A 13,317-nucleotide genomic window follows, 5' to 3' on the forward strand; every position below is an offset into this window, starting at 1 on the left:
TTACTTTCTCTTTTTCATAAAACCAAGGGAAAGAGGGCTTACCGAGATGGCAAGTGTGAAAAACAGTGGGTGTTATTTAAAATTGCAGCAGCCAGGTGGAACTGATTTCTAGAGCTGTATATTTGCACCTTAAGAAAATGTGAGCCAGGAAGATTATCGAGCCATAATACTTGTCACCAACTTTTTTCTAGATTTTTTTTGTTAAATTATACCTTGCACCTTCTGTCCCATAAGTTTCCCCAGGGCCCCAGTTCGAATTCAGAAATGGGGTAGGAGACTATCTAGTTAAAACTTGAAGTATCCTTAGTTAAGTTTTTTTACCTACAGGTTAGCAGAAAGTACCCATATGCCTTTAAGCCACTCCCTACCTCTCTTGTTTAACTCATAAGTGATGTATCTGTGTGGCTGGCTGGTGATACCTGTACTGTTTGGGTGCTTTTCTCTCCAACCACCCAAAAATAGAGGATCAACACTGTACTGCTTCCATCTTGGTTTGTGTACTGATAGCAGAAAGAGGTGTCTAGATTAAGCCTGATGGCTACCTCCTTCCCAATAGAAAATCAGCATGTGATGATGTGTTGGCGCAGGAGTAGAACTCTGGGCTCAATTTAGAGCCTCTTCCCACAACAAATGGCCATCATATTTCAGTACTGCCCCTGTCAGACTGGGCAGTGCACCAGAGAGCTTGTATCAGCCCCCCCCCCCACACACACACCAAATGTGGCACACCAAGCAGAGTTGGCCTGTAAAAAGTGCTGCTACTAAATTTTGGAACTGACCAGGTTGCAAGGACAATTTTATTAAGGTGGGTTCCCTTATGGGCCCAATCCTTTGAGGTGATATGCCCACAATTTGGCTATATAGGAGAGTGTGAAAGTTTGTGTTTGTACTAAATAGGATAAATATTTTTGCTAATCTGTACAGCTAACTGCGTCTGATAATTGTGTATCCAAATGATGCAGGATAACTAGAAATCCTTGGTTTTCCTTTTAGTCACTACATTTCAGATTAAAGTCATTCTCCACAGCCAAGTAGTTTAGTGCACATGTTCTTACGTCACATTCACATGATACATTTAAAGCACTCTTATATCGCTTTAACCAGTCATGGCTCCCCCCCCCCCAAGGTAGCTTGTTAAGAGACACCCTGCTTAGGCATTTCAGAAAGGCTCTCCCCGCCCCTGGCATTCCTTGCACTTGTTTTAATATGGTCTTTCCCTCCCTTCCTCCTTTTCTGTAGGTATACAGTCTTGTACAATGGGCAACCCCAGGAACATGACAAGCTTCCGATCCATAATGACCCAGAATCCCAAGAGTCCTGCTTCTGACTAAGGTCTCAGAATGTGATCTGCCATGCAGGACAGTTGCAAGATGATGGTGCACCAGGAACCTGATGCCAGATCAATGTTCTGATTTGACATCAGCACCAATAGCAAGGATGTGCTTACCAACTGGAAGGATTAGGCAGAGTCTGCAGAGAGAAGGAAGGAGATCCTTTTTGTTGTTGTTGCTGCAGAGTGATGCCTGGAAAAGTCATAGTGCTTTGCATGTGGTGCGCAAACAGTAAGCAACATGCTTGATGGTTCTTGCATTTGCTTCAACAGATGTGTCCGTACACATCTCTCTGTCTCTCTCTTTTGTATTGTTATGTGGCAACAATATGAATCTTCTCCCAGAATTTGACTTGAAGTGCTAATATCAAACCACACTTTTGCTTAACCAAAAAGAAACAAGGAACTGATACTATTTTTCTCAGCTGTTTTTAATTGTGAGCTTTTACTCAAGAAATGTACTCCCCCAGCTGTGCAAGAAGAAAAGTGGCAGTCTTGCTATGCATGTCCCCACCCCCCCACCCTAGTATGTCTCCTCACCAAAATATATTGAGGAGCACGAATAGCCCAAGGAGAACTACGTTATGGCCTAGGGATATGGAACTGATTGTGGTATGAAGTCCTGCAGCTCCCACCAAACTGATCTACTGTGCACAATGTGAAGATTAAACGATGAACGGTCACAGATTCTATCGCTAAGATGTCTCCATCTGCCCCCTCACACGTTGTCAATGAGATCTTCATCTGGACAGTGCTGCTATGAAGGAAGTGCTGCTATGAAGGAAGAGTGAGCCAGGAGGCAGAACCCTAAAGAAAGGAATAACTCACCTATAATAGTTCACTAAGTGCCATCTTGATGTGCGTGTACATTTGACCACCCTTTATAGCTGAAGAATGTGTTTGGAAAGCCGATTGACTCATTTACTTGCCCCATTTTGCTCTGTGGCTCAGGGATTGTGTGTGATGGACCAGTAGCTACTTGTGTGTCTTTGGGTTTATCAGTATTTGCTGATGACCCCAGGCAGTAACAGCAGCAGAGCCCTCAGTTAGGGAGTAGGCAGGCACCCAGTTGGGAATGCAGGTACATAATGTAAGACAGGGAAGAAGGCACTAGAGGCAGTTGCAGTGCCAACAGCTGCTGCTTACATGAGAAGGGTGAGACAAGTAAATAGGCCTTCTGGAATGGCCATCTTGGTAGGAGACGGGCTGTTCAGAATGAGGAGGAGGTCCAAGACTAAGGCTGTATTGAGCCAGGCAAGGCTTCATTGGCTCCCTAGGCTAGGACAGCTGCCTAGGAGCTGTGTCAGTTGGTGGGACCTGTAATGCTGTTTATGTGGTACCCACAACTCCTTCAGTAGAGATGCTGCCTTGGTCGCAAGATGTTGGAGCCTACTGGAGGTCCTGGTTTGAGACCCCGAGCACCTTTGCAGGGTTTTTTCTTTTCTTTTCTAATGCTTTATTGGAACTTCAGATATTTTCCTTGTACAACTGTCCCTCGAAAAGGATGTCAGCCATGCTTATGTCAGCACTTTCCTGCATGCAGATGTTACTGCCTTCCTTATTTGTGGTAGCTCTGCTTTTCTTTGCATGTTATGTTTATCAGCTTTGCTGTAGACCGAAGGACTCTGGGAGTTTGATTTTCATATCATGAGAAATGTGCAGATCCAAGCATGGATCTGTATTCTCCTTCCCTGAAGATCTAACCTAAAGATGACAACCTTGCTCTGGACAACAGGTATTTTGTTACATTGTATAATTATGTACAGGTGTTTTTAAGTGTATAGGAGAAAAACATTATTTATTATTTTAAGGGAATTTTTATTTTCCTGTGGACGTCTTCTGAGTTTAGGAGCTAAAACATTTTCAGTAGTGTTTTGTTTTGTTTATTTAAAAAACAGTTTTATTTTTCTGTTGCCATGTGACAGCTATTCATTGTTTTAAAAGGAGGAGGAAAAGACAGTTTTTATAACAAAACAAATGCAATTTAAAGGACATTTCATTGGTCTACTCTTGTTGAGAGGATGAGTCTATGGCTTTTTACTCTGGTGTTGCTCTGCAGACACTTGTTGCTTGTGCAGCTGGCCCCAAACTACTGTATGGGGATTTAGAGTGTTGTTTTAGTGTGCCCAGTCTCTGCTGTACACATGTGAAGCGTACTTCATTATGCTGGGTAGGCCTGTGCAACTAGCTTTACAGATTAACGTAACCCAGCTGGAGGTGGGGGAAAATCCTTTGGATATTTTGCATGCTCGCTGTTGTGTGCTGCCATACCCAAAGGGAAGTGAGCAGGGGCATGAGCTTTATGAACCCCGGAGAAAACTAGACTGCATGATCTCACCAGTGTTGTAAAGCCAGAGGAGGTAAAATGGGCCACCCATGTGGCCCTGCGTTGAGACTGCCTGACTCACTTCTTTCACACTTGTCGCAGAAACTAGAGAACCTGTAACAATGACATACCAGCTGCCAAATTTACATTTTAACCTTCCTCCCCACCCCCCACAAGGCCAGCCAATGCTGTTTTGTTTTTGAGGGGAAGCTGCCACTACCACCACATTACACATCATCCTTAGCCTGCGCCTCCACCTCTACAGGCAATTCTGGAAGTTAGCCTTTATTCTGCTGCCCTGCATCCTGTCAGATGACAGCCAGCAGATTGCTTTCATCAGGAAATCCAGCCATTCTCACCTTTCATTGAAATATTATTCCTCCTCCCAACCACAAGGGAGCCACTTACTCACAAGGAGCTCCTATGTGACTGGGGTAACGCTGAAATGACCAAACCATGTGAAGAGGCGATACTCGCTTGCATCTTTCTCATGGAATGAGCACCATTCCAGGAGTAGGTAGAGATTCCGTGAGAAAGACCTACCCAAGCAGCCCTGCTTGGAGATAATGCAGCTCTTACATGGCTGGATGCAGTGCTTTTTTCTGGGGGGGGGGGTGCAGGGGCACGCATACCCCTAAACATTTTGTGAATCTAAGTTTGGCCTCATTGAGGAGCAGTATTTCAACATGAGTAGGAAAATGAGAGCACCCCTAAACATTTTTTTTGGGGGGGGGAGCACTGGCTGGCTGAATGTCTAAAAACTACCTATATGGTTGTTTTTTTAGATGTATACTGTGTCCAATAATCTGAAAACCAGATTTCATTAAAATTAGGTCTGGGAATTGTGCCAATGAGAGCTCATATGTAAGCTTGGCTGAATTATATTATTGTGAACAAGTGCAGACTCCTTTATCTGACATATTTGGAGGACATGATTTCCTGTTGAATAAAGCAGTGTTTTATTGACAAGTGTTGGTCATTCTTCAAAGCTCTTCCCAGCTATAGCAACTGTTCAGAGTGATCTGTTTCTTCTCATGGTCTATTCTCTATAGGGCATAAAGTGAAAAACAATGAATCCCATTGAAAAAGCAAATGTGTTGGATGCTGTGGTGATAAACTGAAATGCCAGCACTGATTTTTGCAGGAGTTTGTAACAATGCCTCCTAGATTTTATGTTCCTACGTGTGATCTGGGACAAACACCCTAGCTCTTCATGGAAATAACAGGCACCTGTTAAGATACGGTACAGAAGCACTGACTGCACCATTCTCAGTAAGCTCTGTTCATTTCTAAATCATGGTAAAAGGAAATCTAATAAATGCATTTCACAGACAGAAGACTGATGCATCTAAAGCAGAAGATTTGAACAGGAGTGCAGAGGAGAGGTCATACACTTCAATTAGAAGTTGATCAGCCCTGTCTGGAAGATGCAAAGCAATAAATGGATATGTGCTTCTCAAATGCCAGGGGTACAAGCTGGTAGAGATTGCCTGGCTTATGTGTGAGGTTCAGCTAAGTGACTGCCACAGTTTTTGTGCACCAGGCGGTCAGTCTAATGGTGTGCCATAAAGTAGAATCCTTTTTTGAACTAGCATTTGGGAAGGAAGAGATGAGGAATATAATTCAGTGTTGAAATGCATGCTTTCAAAGCTTTTAATTTTGAAGGGGAATCATATACTTAAAACCTGGCACACTGTACAATTGTCAGAAGTCATGCATATAGGACACAGTTCCAGCAGTGATTAACCATATGGAGTCCTGATGTGTGGGGATGTTGATTTTAAAGGTACTCTGCAAATGTTCGCACTCATTCCACAATTGGAGGTGTTGCTGCCTAACCAGCCCCCTGCTGTTTGTGCCTTAGATCTGGTGGTGATGGTTAGCTTGTCTTTGGGATCTGGATTCAGCCTTATACTTTGTTGAAAAAGAGAGGTTCCATTTATCTCTCAATATTAATGGTTGATCATTTAGCATGAACTTGTGTGGGTGTGTTTTTTTTGTGAGCTATCAAAGCTAGAGCCATCACACATCCTATGGTAATACATTGCATGAGTTAATTAAGCAATGTACAAAGAGCTTTCTTTTATCAACCTGGAGCTCATTGCCAATTAATTTCATTGAGAGAGTTCAAATGTGTAGTCTTAAGAAAAAGCCCATTCAGTCTCTCCACTTCCCATCACTATCAATGATTGTTTTCTTCCTTTTAGTTGTCTTTTCCTAAACTGAAAGTAACAACCTCTTCGGCTCTTCTTCATAAGGGTGGTGTCCTCACCGGTGGTAAGTCTAGTCATGGTTTTTTGCATTTCTCCAGTTGCCATTTGTATGCTAGAAGATCATACAAATACATGATCCAGCAAAGGAGAGAGAGATGCAGACACAAAACCAATATGTAAGTTTCTCTAGAGCTAGGACAAAATGTCACTTGGGTTTGGAATACTGTGGACCCTGAGAAACAGGATTGCCAGAGAGGTTCTTGTAGTTACCGTATTTTTCACTCCATAAGACACACTTTTTCCCTCCTAAAAAGGAAGGGAAAATGTGTGTGCATCTTATGGAGCGAAGCTCTCCCAACCGCGGCTACCAAGCCTGCCCCTGCGAGAGGCGGCGGCGGGATCAGTGCCCCGAAAGCCGCCGGCTCTCTCAAGAACGGGAGGCAGCCGCGTTTGCCCCTGCCAGAGCCAGCCAGCCAGCCAGCAGCAGCAGCAGCAGCAGCAACAAACATGGGGTTGCTTATTCCTTCCCTCTCTCTTCCCTCCCTCCCTCCTTCCTTCCCTCTCTCTTCTTCTCTCTCTCTTTCCCTCTCTCACCCCTTCCTTCCTTTCCTTCTTCTGAGCCGTTGAAGGCTCGCTAGAAAAGATCCCCCCCTTGTTTAAATACAGTAATGGAGCACGAAACATTATGTCTGGTGCTTATTATTATTTATTTATTTGAATTACCTATTGCTTTCTGCAGAGTAGACTCTAGTTATAATGCATGAATGAGCCCAAGGCTATTGATAAAAAGTCTGATCAGGCAAAAGCTTTTGATGTGTCCTCCCTCACCCCAAATGAAACTGCTTAACTGTAAGGGTGTTGGTTGAAGTGATCAAGGGATAGCACTTTTTTTTATGTACTAGACACAATACGCATATTTTTTAATGCTGCAAGCACAATCCATAAAACAGAAATGTGACAGCAGTCAGGCGTTGGAAAAATTTAGCAGATGCGTGGCATTTGTTGAACGTAATTACAATAGAGTTAGCAGAAAGCCAAAGATGGCTACAGAATCTTCTAGTGCTTGTAAAATAGTCATTCCGTAGGAATCTGTGAAAGTGTTTTGATCTGTCAACTTAGCTTAATAGTTAGATGAGGCTTTAGCTCATTGATTGTTCCCTTTCTCAACTGATAATTTCCAGGCAGAGTTTAGGAAGATCACACATTTGTCTTGTTATCCTGAAAAGAACTATTTTTAGTTTCTCTGCTGCAAGCCAGAAGAATTACAGGAAGACTAACCAGCCTGAAGGCGGAATACTGGTCATGTTAGCCCCATTAGGGGCATAGATCTGAGTCTCGCACACTTAGCTCAGGGCTCAGACAACTGGCAGACAGGTGGCAGCTGTGAAGGACACACAGCCGCAAGCTGTGGCATGCTAGGAAGTGCCAAATATGCACCCAGCCACACTTTTTATTTAATGGTAAAAACTTACTGTATGATGAGACTGGCAGTACCGGTAAGTACATCCACTTTGGCTCCACAGTCCCAAAGGTTGTACCTAGGAGTACTGTGGAGCACATAGCAGGTAGACCTCTTGCTATTTGAGTGTCTTCATTCGTCCCACATCCCTTTTAGTAGCTGAGCTCACTTCCACTCTCATTTTCAGAAAATATTTAAAATGGTGATGGGCTTCTGCATACTTGCTGCTGCTGGCAGGCACCTTCCCTTGCTGCTCACCTGCTCCAGCTAGCAGACCAGCCACCCACTACCCACAGTAGTGATGGGAGTGGTGAGGTGGCAGGTGGTGGCAGTGGCATTGGGGTGAGATCAACCCCACAACCCTCCTCAAAAAGTAAGAAAGGAAAGAGAAGTGGGATGATGATGGCAATCGGAAGATGGGCAGTAACAACCAGGAAAAGAACAGCTGCAGCAGCATTCACTAAAAGGAAAAGTTATTTGGGGGGAGGGTCTACCAGAAGTGCCAAGGTGGTCCCCCCCCCCGGTATTTAATCAGGGCCCTCCTAAAATCTGGCACTGCCTCTGAAACCAAATAATGCAACTTTCATTTTTGTTCAGTTTGCTTTCCAGGCACATAGTAAGCAAGTTTCATGTCTGGCCTCTGTGACCCAGGAAGTTGTGGCTCAAATCTAGCTACAGAATGAAAGAAGAGAAGACACCAGCACAGAACGAAAACCTCAAAAGGTACAGTGCAAACAATGGAAAGGCCCAACATGTCCACAGGGCAACTGAGCATGTTAGAACAATTCTGTGGACACTGGGTTAAGCATCTTGTGACTTGAAAAAACGGTGGGTCTTAATACAGTCTATTTCAGATCTTCATGTTCTTAGTTTGTTATCCCTCACTTCCAGCAGCATGAGCCTAACAATATTATGCATACAGAGTCAGGAACCTAGGAAGCTGCATTACACCAGGTATTTGTTTTTCTAGCCCACTACTGTCTGCTCTTAACTGGTAGCAGTTTTCTGGGGTCTTAGACAGGGGTCATTCCCATCACTTGCTATCTGATTTTTAAATTTGTATTGTGAAGGCCTGTCTAAATAAGGCAGTTTTCAGAAGATGTCTAAAGGAAGTCAGGGAGTGTTCCTGCTGAACCTCTACGGGTAGCTTTTTCCATAGAACAGGGCTTGCCATACCAAAGGCTCAGCCTCCAATGAAGGCCAGCCATATGACAGGTGACCACCAAAAGTGTCCCATCAGCAGATATCAGGCTTGTTCACACTTCTGCTCATCCCATGCATAGAAAGCGTTGGTCTGAGAGGTTTTTCATTTGCCCCGTGCTTTCTAGGAATGGTTGAGGTCTAAGTGATAAAAGTGAAGCATAAGGAGTCAGGTGGAACTTTAAGGAACTTTGGCCCCGAGACTCTTAATACTGGTCATCTGCCCTGCAACATCAAATAGCCCCATGCTTCTCTTTGAACTACAAGAACCAGCTTGGGGACAGTTCAAAGAGCAGTATAGGGCTGTTTGCAAAAGGGCTTTCAAACAACCCGGTGCTTTGAAGTCCCAGGGGTTTCAAAGCACAGCAGATCTGTCAGATTTGGTCTTCCAGGACTGGGGTGATAAGGATCCAGAAAAAGCTTCCCCTCCCCTGAGAAAGTCCATTTATATAACACAGCCAACACTACCATTAGATGTACTATGATGGGTAGTAGATTTTGGGTGGCATTGAATGGAGACAAGATGCCAATTACTGAATGTACTGAAAATCTTTTGCAGTGTGGGAGGACGTTGCAAAGGAAAAGGTTCGTTTGCTCCTTCTACCCACCCTCCTTGGCTCCATGGAGCTGGGGCCACTCCTTTGAACACTGGGCCTGCCATGTGAAAAACAATTGGAGGAATGTACTCTTATTGCCTTCTAAGTTGGAAGGAAACTGAGCTGGGAGCACATGCATGGGAGGGATGCCTAATGGCACACAACCTCCTCCCAGGCCAATTCCCTCTCCCTCTATAATGCCATAATCTGCTGTGGGTGTTCCTGCTACAGCTAAATGGGACCATTGGAAGGCAAACAGGCTGGAAAGAGGCACCCCTGAGGCCAGTTCTTACATCCTTGCTGTCTGCCTTTCAGTCATTCCGCATTTGAGTTAGAGGTTTCACAATCAATCAGTGGTGGAAAAGACTGGTTGATAACACCACAACTCTGCCAGCCTTGCTGTGATTTTCCTAATAACAGTTTCTGGAGAGATGGGGAATTTTAGGTTGTACTTTTCCCCAAATGCAGGATTTATCTTACCTGCCCACTCAGCTCTCTGATGATACATCTCCTGCCAGTGACGTGGTTCTGGGGAGCTTACCCATGAACATTATTTAGTAGATAACAGATTTGATGCAATAGTTACAGGAAGTATAATAGTTCAGGAAGTATAATACAAGACACCAAAGTATGTTTACTAACCAAGCTTTCAGCTGCAAAGCAGGAAAATGAAAATATAATCTCTCTCCACCTAAGCTCAGAGAGCCATGAGTGTGGCAGAGAACCAAAGCAAAATCAAATTTAATACTGGTACTTCAGCACAGGCTTCCTTGCCTGCTTATTTTCACTCCATGAATGCTTGGCAGTTAGGGTTTTTACATGAATTCACAGGAGTTAATCCCATTAATGGACCCAGCAAATAAATACAGTGTCTAGGTTCCAACAATCATCTTTCAGGCACACACCCACACCCACACACACACACACACACAACGCCCACAAACCTACCAGTAAGCATCTGAAAGATCCTAGACATATATGCATGTACACACTACATTCTTACTACAGGTATTAGTCCTAACCCTATTTACCTAGCAATAAGGTCCACTGAATTCAATAGGACGTACGGTACTTCTGAGCAAACTGGTAAAGATTACAGCATTACAGGCAAGCATCTTTGACAAAATAAAAATAAAGTGTTTTTCTAGTACAGCTCCAAGACAAAAATGTGATCCTGTAGCTAACTTTAGTATTCTGTTATTTTTGTTCAGTTTTATATATTTTAAAACCCCAAAGCCAATACAGGTAAGTGATTTAAAGTTTTGTAATGCAGCTACATCTAGGGGTGGAACGGGGCAGTGCACTGACAGCTGGTTTTTTTTATAATTTATTTTGTCTGGATAAAAGATGAGTTTCTGGCTACTGTTGAGACTTCTTATGCAATTGGACAAAAACATGAAACCCTTTATGTTTATTCTTGGAGATCCATTAGTTTTAATAAAGTTATGTACCAGGGAGAGATCTGCAATGATAAAACTTTCAATCACGTCAGGAATGTTTTGCAGATATCCCTGTTGTAGCTGGAATGCAGGATTCCGCTCTCGCAACATATTTATGAAGAGTTTTAAACAAACAGAAGATTAAAGGGTAAATCAAGCAGACTGCATTCTTCGTTTACTGAGGCTTGAATTCCATTCACAATTTGAAAGGGAATAGATTATGCAGACAGATAATCCTCAGATCTATTCAAGTTAGTTACCACTAATGCTTATATATGATCTTCTGCAGCTATTGGGGGTTATATTTAGAAGCTAGACTCCCAAAATAGGGATGGACATCATCTAAGCTTGATATCAAACTTATTTGCAGATGTTTTCTAATTTATATCTCACTCCTTGATCTCAAAAAGAAATGCAGTTTTTTCTGTGTTTTTTGCCAGTTCCACTAAAAATACAATCTTCACATATTGTATGTATTATTATAGGTATACTATTATAAACATATCATACAAGTATGCAGTCCAGGTTTCCGAAAGTAACCAGCACATAAAAAGATAGTGTTATAAGCATTGTGTTATACATAAAAATACTTGCACATTAATACTGTTGCATGCCATCCCCGCTTTCCCAAGTGGTGCAAAATTGCTGGGGTCCCAGGCACTTTTCCAGGGTTTGCGTTTCCTTTGGAATGAAGTACAGCAGAGAATGCGGTGTCTTCGTAGACAGCTCAGTTGGTAAAGCACACAACTCTTAATGTCAGGGTCGTGATTCCTGCATTGCAGGAGGTTGGACTAGAACTAGGTGACCCTGAAAGTCCCTTCCAACTAAGCAATTCTATTATTCTATTTAAACATATATACCATCTGAGCCTACAACTGAGGGGATCACAGCAACAACACCCCAATAGCTGCAGCCTTGAATTCAAACAGAAATCAAGCATCACTTTGTCTCTCTGCCTTCCCAGCCAGCTGCTTCCAGCTTCTAGCTCACATCACTCAACTCTCAACTCTGGCCTTTGTCTTTCTAACTACCAGTGAGCTGAGAAACCTGAGAATCGACATGGCTTCTTAAAATGTAAGTTTTATCTCACTATAACCTTTTTGAGTTCTAAAGTGTGTCAATAGGTATGTCAATAGGCACAATCTGGTAGATCAGGGAAGCATTGCATTTGAAGAGATAAAAAGGCTCTTTCCAGCTAAGACAGCACCTAATAAATCTGAATCTATTTATTGCTGTGCAGATAAACATGAAATTGCTGTGAAGATTGGAGAGACATCAGTCGAAATATAACTGTAAATGTGTACCAAGTGTTCAGGTAAGCATCTTTTTAGTCTCTCAGTATGGTCAGACAGTGTGTCCAACCACTGCCATCAGTGGTTAAGAGTGTAGATTTCTAGCCCTTAATTTTTGTCACCTTGCAGTCAGTTCAGCCTATCAAAGCCAGACATGAGAACTGCCACATCCCTAGAATCTACCCTCTTTGGCAGAAATATTAAGACTCTGAATTCTAAGTTAATTTTCGCAACTGCTAAACCTCAACCCAGAATTGAGAGACCATCAAGCAGTTGCACAACATATGTACCAATTGATTATATGAATAGACACATCCTCACCATGTCCTTTGGATGTTGTCTCATCTACACCCAGTGGGTCTGGAAAACTAATTGCTGTTGTATAGCCTCACAGTGTCTGAAACATATGTTGGCTTTAAGAGTTAATTTCCACTGAACTTGTAAATATAGGTTGATCTAGTTCTTTAATCCTCAACACAATGCCAGCCCATCCAATTAGAAACTATTTGTAACAGGACTGTACAGTACAGGAAATCTGCGGGCTTTAGGAGTGAACTCAACAAATTCCATCAGAAATGTGCAAAGCTGTTTCATGTGTGCTGAGGGATGCAGGCCCACAAATCTTGCAAACTGGGTGATTCAATCTGCCAGTAGATGTGTAGCAGAATATATGCAGCTTAAAGATCCTCAACAGTTAGGAACTAATAGAATTGATTCACTCTAATGACCTACCCTCTCTCAGCTCATTCGAATTGATGGAACTCTTTTTTATTCAAAGCTCCAGCACTAGTTGCGTGGGGGGGGGGGGGAAGTCCTCAGGTGAGTAGAGACGAAAAGTCAGTAGCTATTCATCTTTAGAACTTGATGGTTACTTTCAAAGCCTTAAACAGAACTTTCTTCACCTATATGTTCAGCTCTACACTGGAGGACCCAATGAGATGCCCAGCAGGAAAATCTATTTGGGTGCTTGGTCCAAGAAACGGGGTCATCTTTGTGATGGCTCCTTCCTTGTGGAATTCTATCCTGGGGAAAAGTTAGGCAGACACTCTCTATTCTTCTTTAAATAAGCTTTGAAAATATCCTTTCATCATGGTTCCTGGAGTTCAAATTGGTATTGCAGGCAATGGGAGCTATTCACCAAGGCCAATTTTATTGTTTAAATGTAATGAGGTTAATATTGTTGCATTAACTCTTTTAATTTTATGGACTGCATCCCACTTTGTCCCTCCATCCAGCTCTACTATTTCCCATTGGATGCAACCCCTCTTTCTATCTGCTGGTGGGATATCAGCTGCTAGAAGCCAGTGCAAAACCTTAAACTGGGTGTCCTGAGGAAGGGGGTTGGGGCAATATGACTACTGCTGCCTAATTGTCCTGCCCCACACCACCACCTGTGGCTGCCACATGCAGCAGGGCTGAAGGTGTGGCTCTGCAAAGCCCTGTTAGGAAGTTGTAAATTGAG

The 13,317-nt window shown here is 43.0% G+C and overlaps 1 protein-coding gene across 7 annotated transcripts in view; it reads left to right on the forward strand.

The window, feature by feature from the left end:
* Window positions 1–12,593, forward strand: part of HTR4 (5-hydroxytryptamine receptor 4) — a 173,207-nt gene extending 160,614 nt beyond the window's left edge. For 5 of the 7 annotated variants that reach the window (XR_009557164.1, XR_009557162.1, XR_009557165.1 and 2 more), the window contains 3 exons: window positions 1,240–8,051; window positions 11,528–11,637; window positions 11,804–12,593. Coding sequence is in view for 1 of the 7 variants with exons in the window: in XM_035105230.2 (XP_034961121.1) it covers window positions 1,240–1,327 (88 nt within the window). In the remaining 6 variants the exon portion in view is untranslated. Of the gene's footprint in view, window positions 1–1,239; window positions 9,046–11,527; window positions 11,638–11,803 lie in introns of those variants that run through there. The other 2 variants (XR_004691944.2, XM_035105230.2) reach the window with 2 other exon arrangements.
* The last annotated feature ends 724 nt before the right edge of the window (window positions 12,594–13,317 follow it).

The sequence above is a fragment of the Zootoca vivipara genome, chromosome 2 (genome assembly GCF_963506605.1).
Source record: "Zootoca vivipara chromosome 2, rZooViv1.1, whole genome shotgun sequence".
Classification (NCBI taxonomy): domain Eukaryota; kingdom Metazoa; phylum Chordata; class Lepidosauria; order Squamata; family Lacertidae; genus Zootoca; species Zootoca vivipara.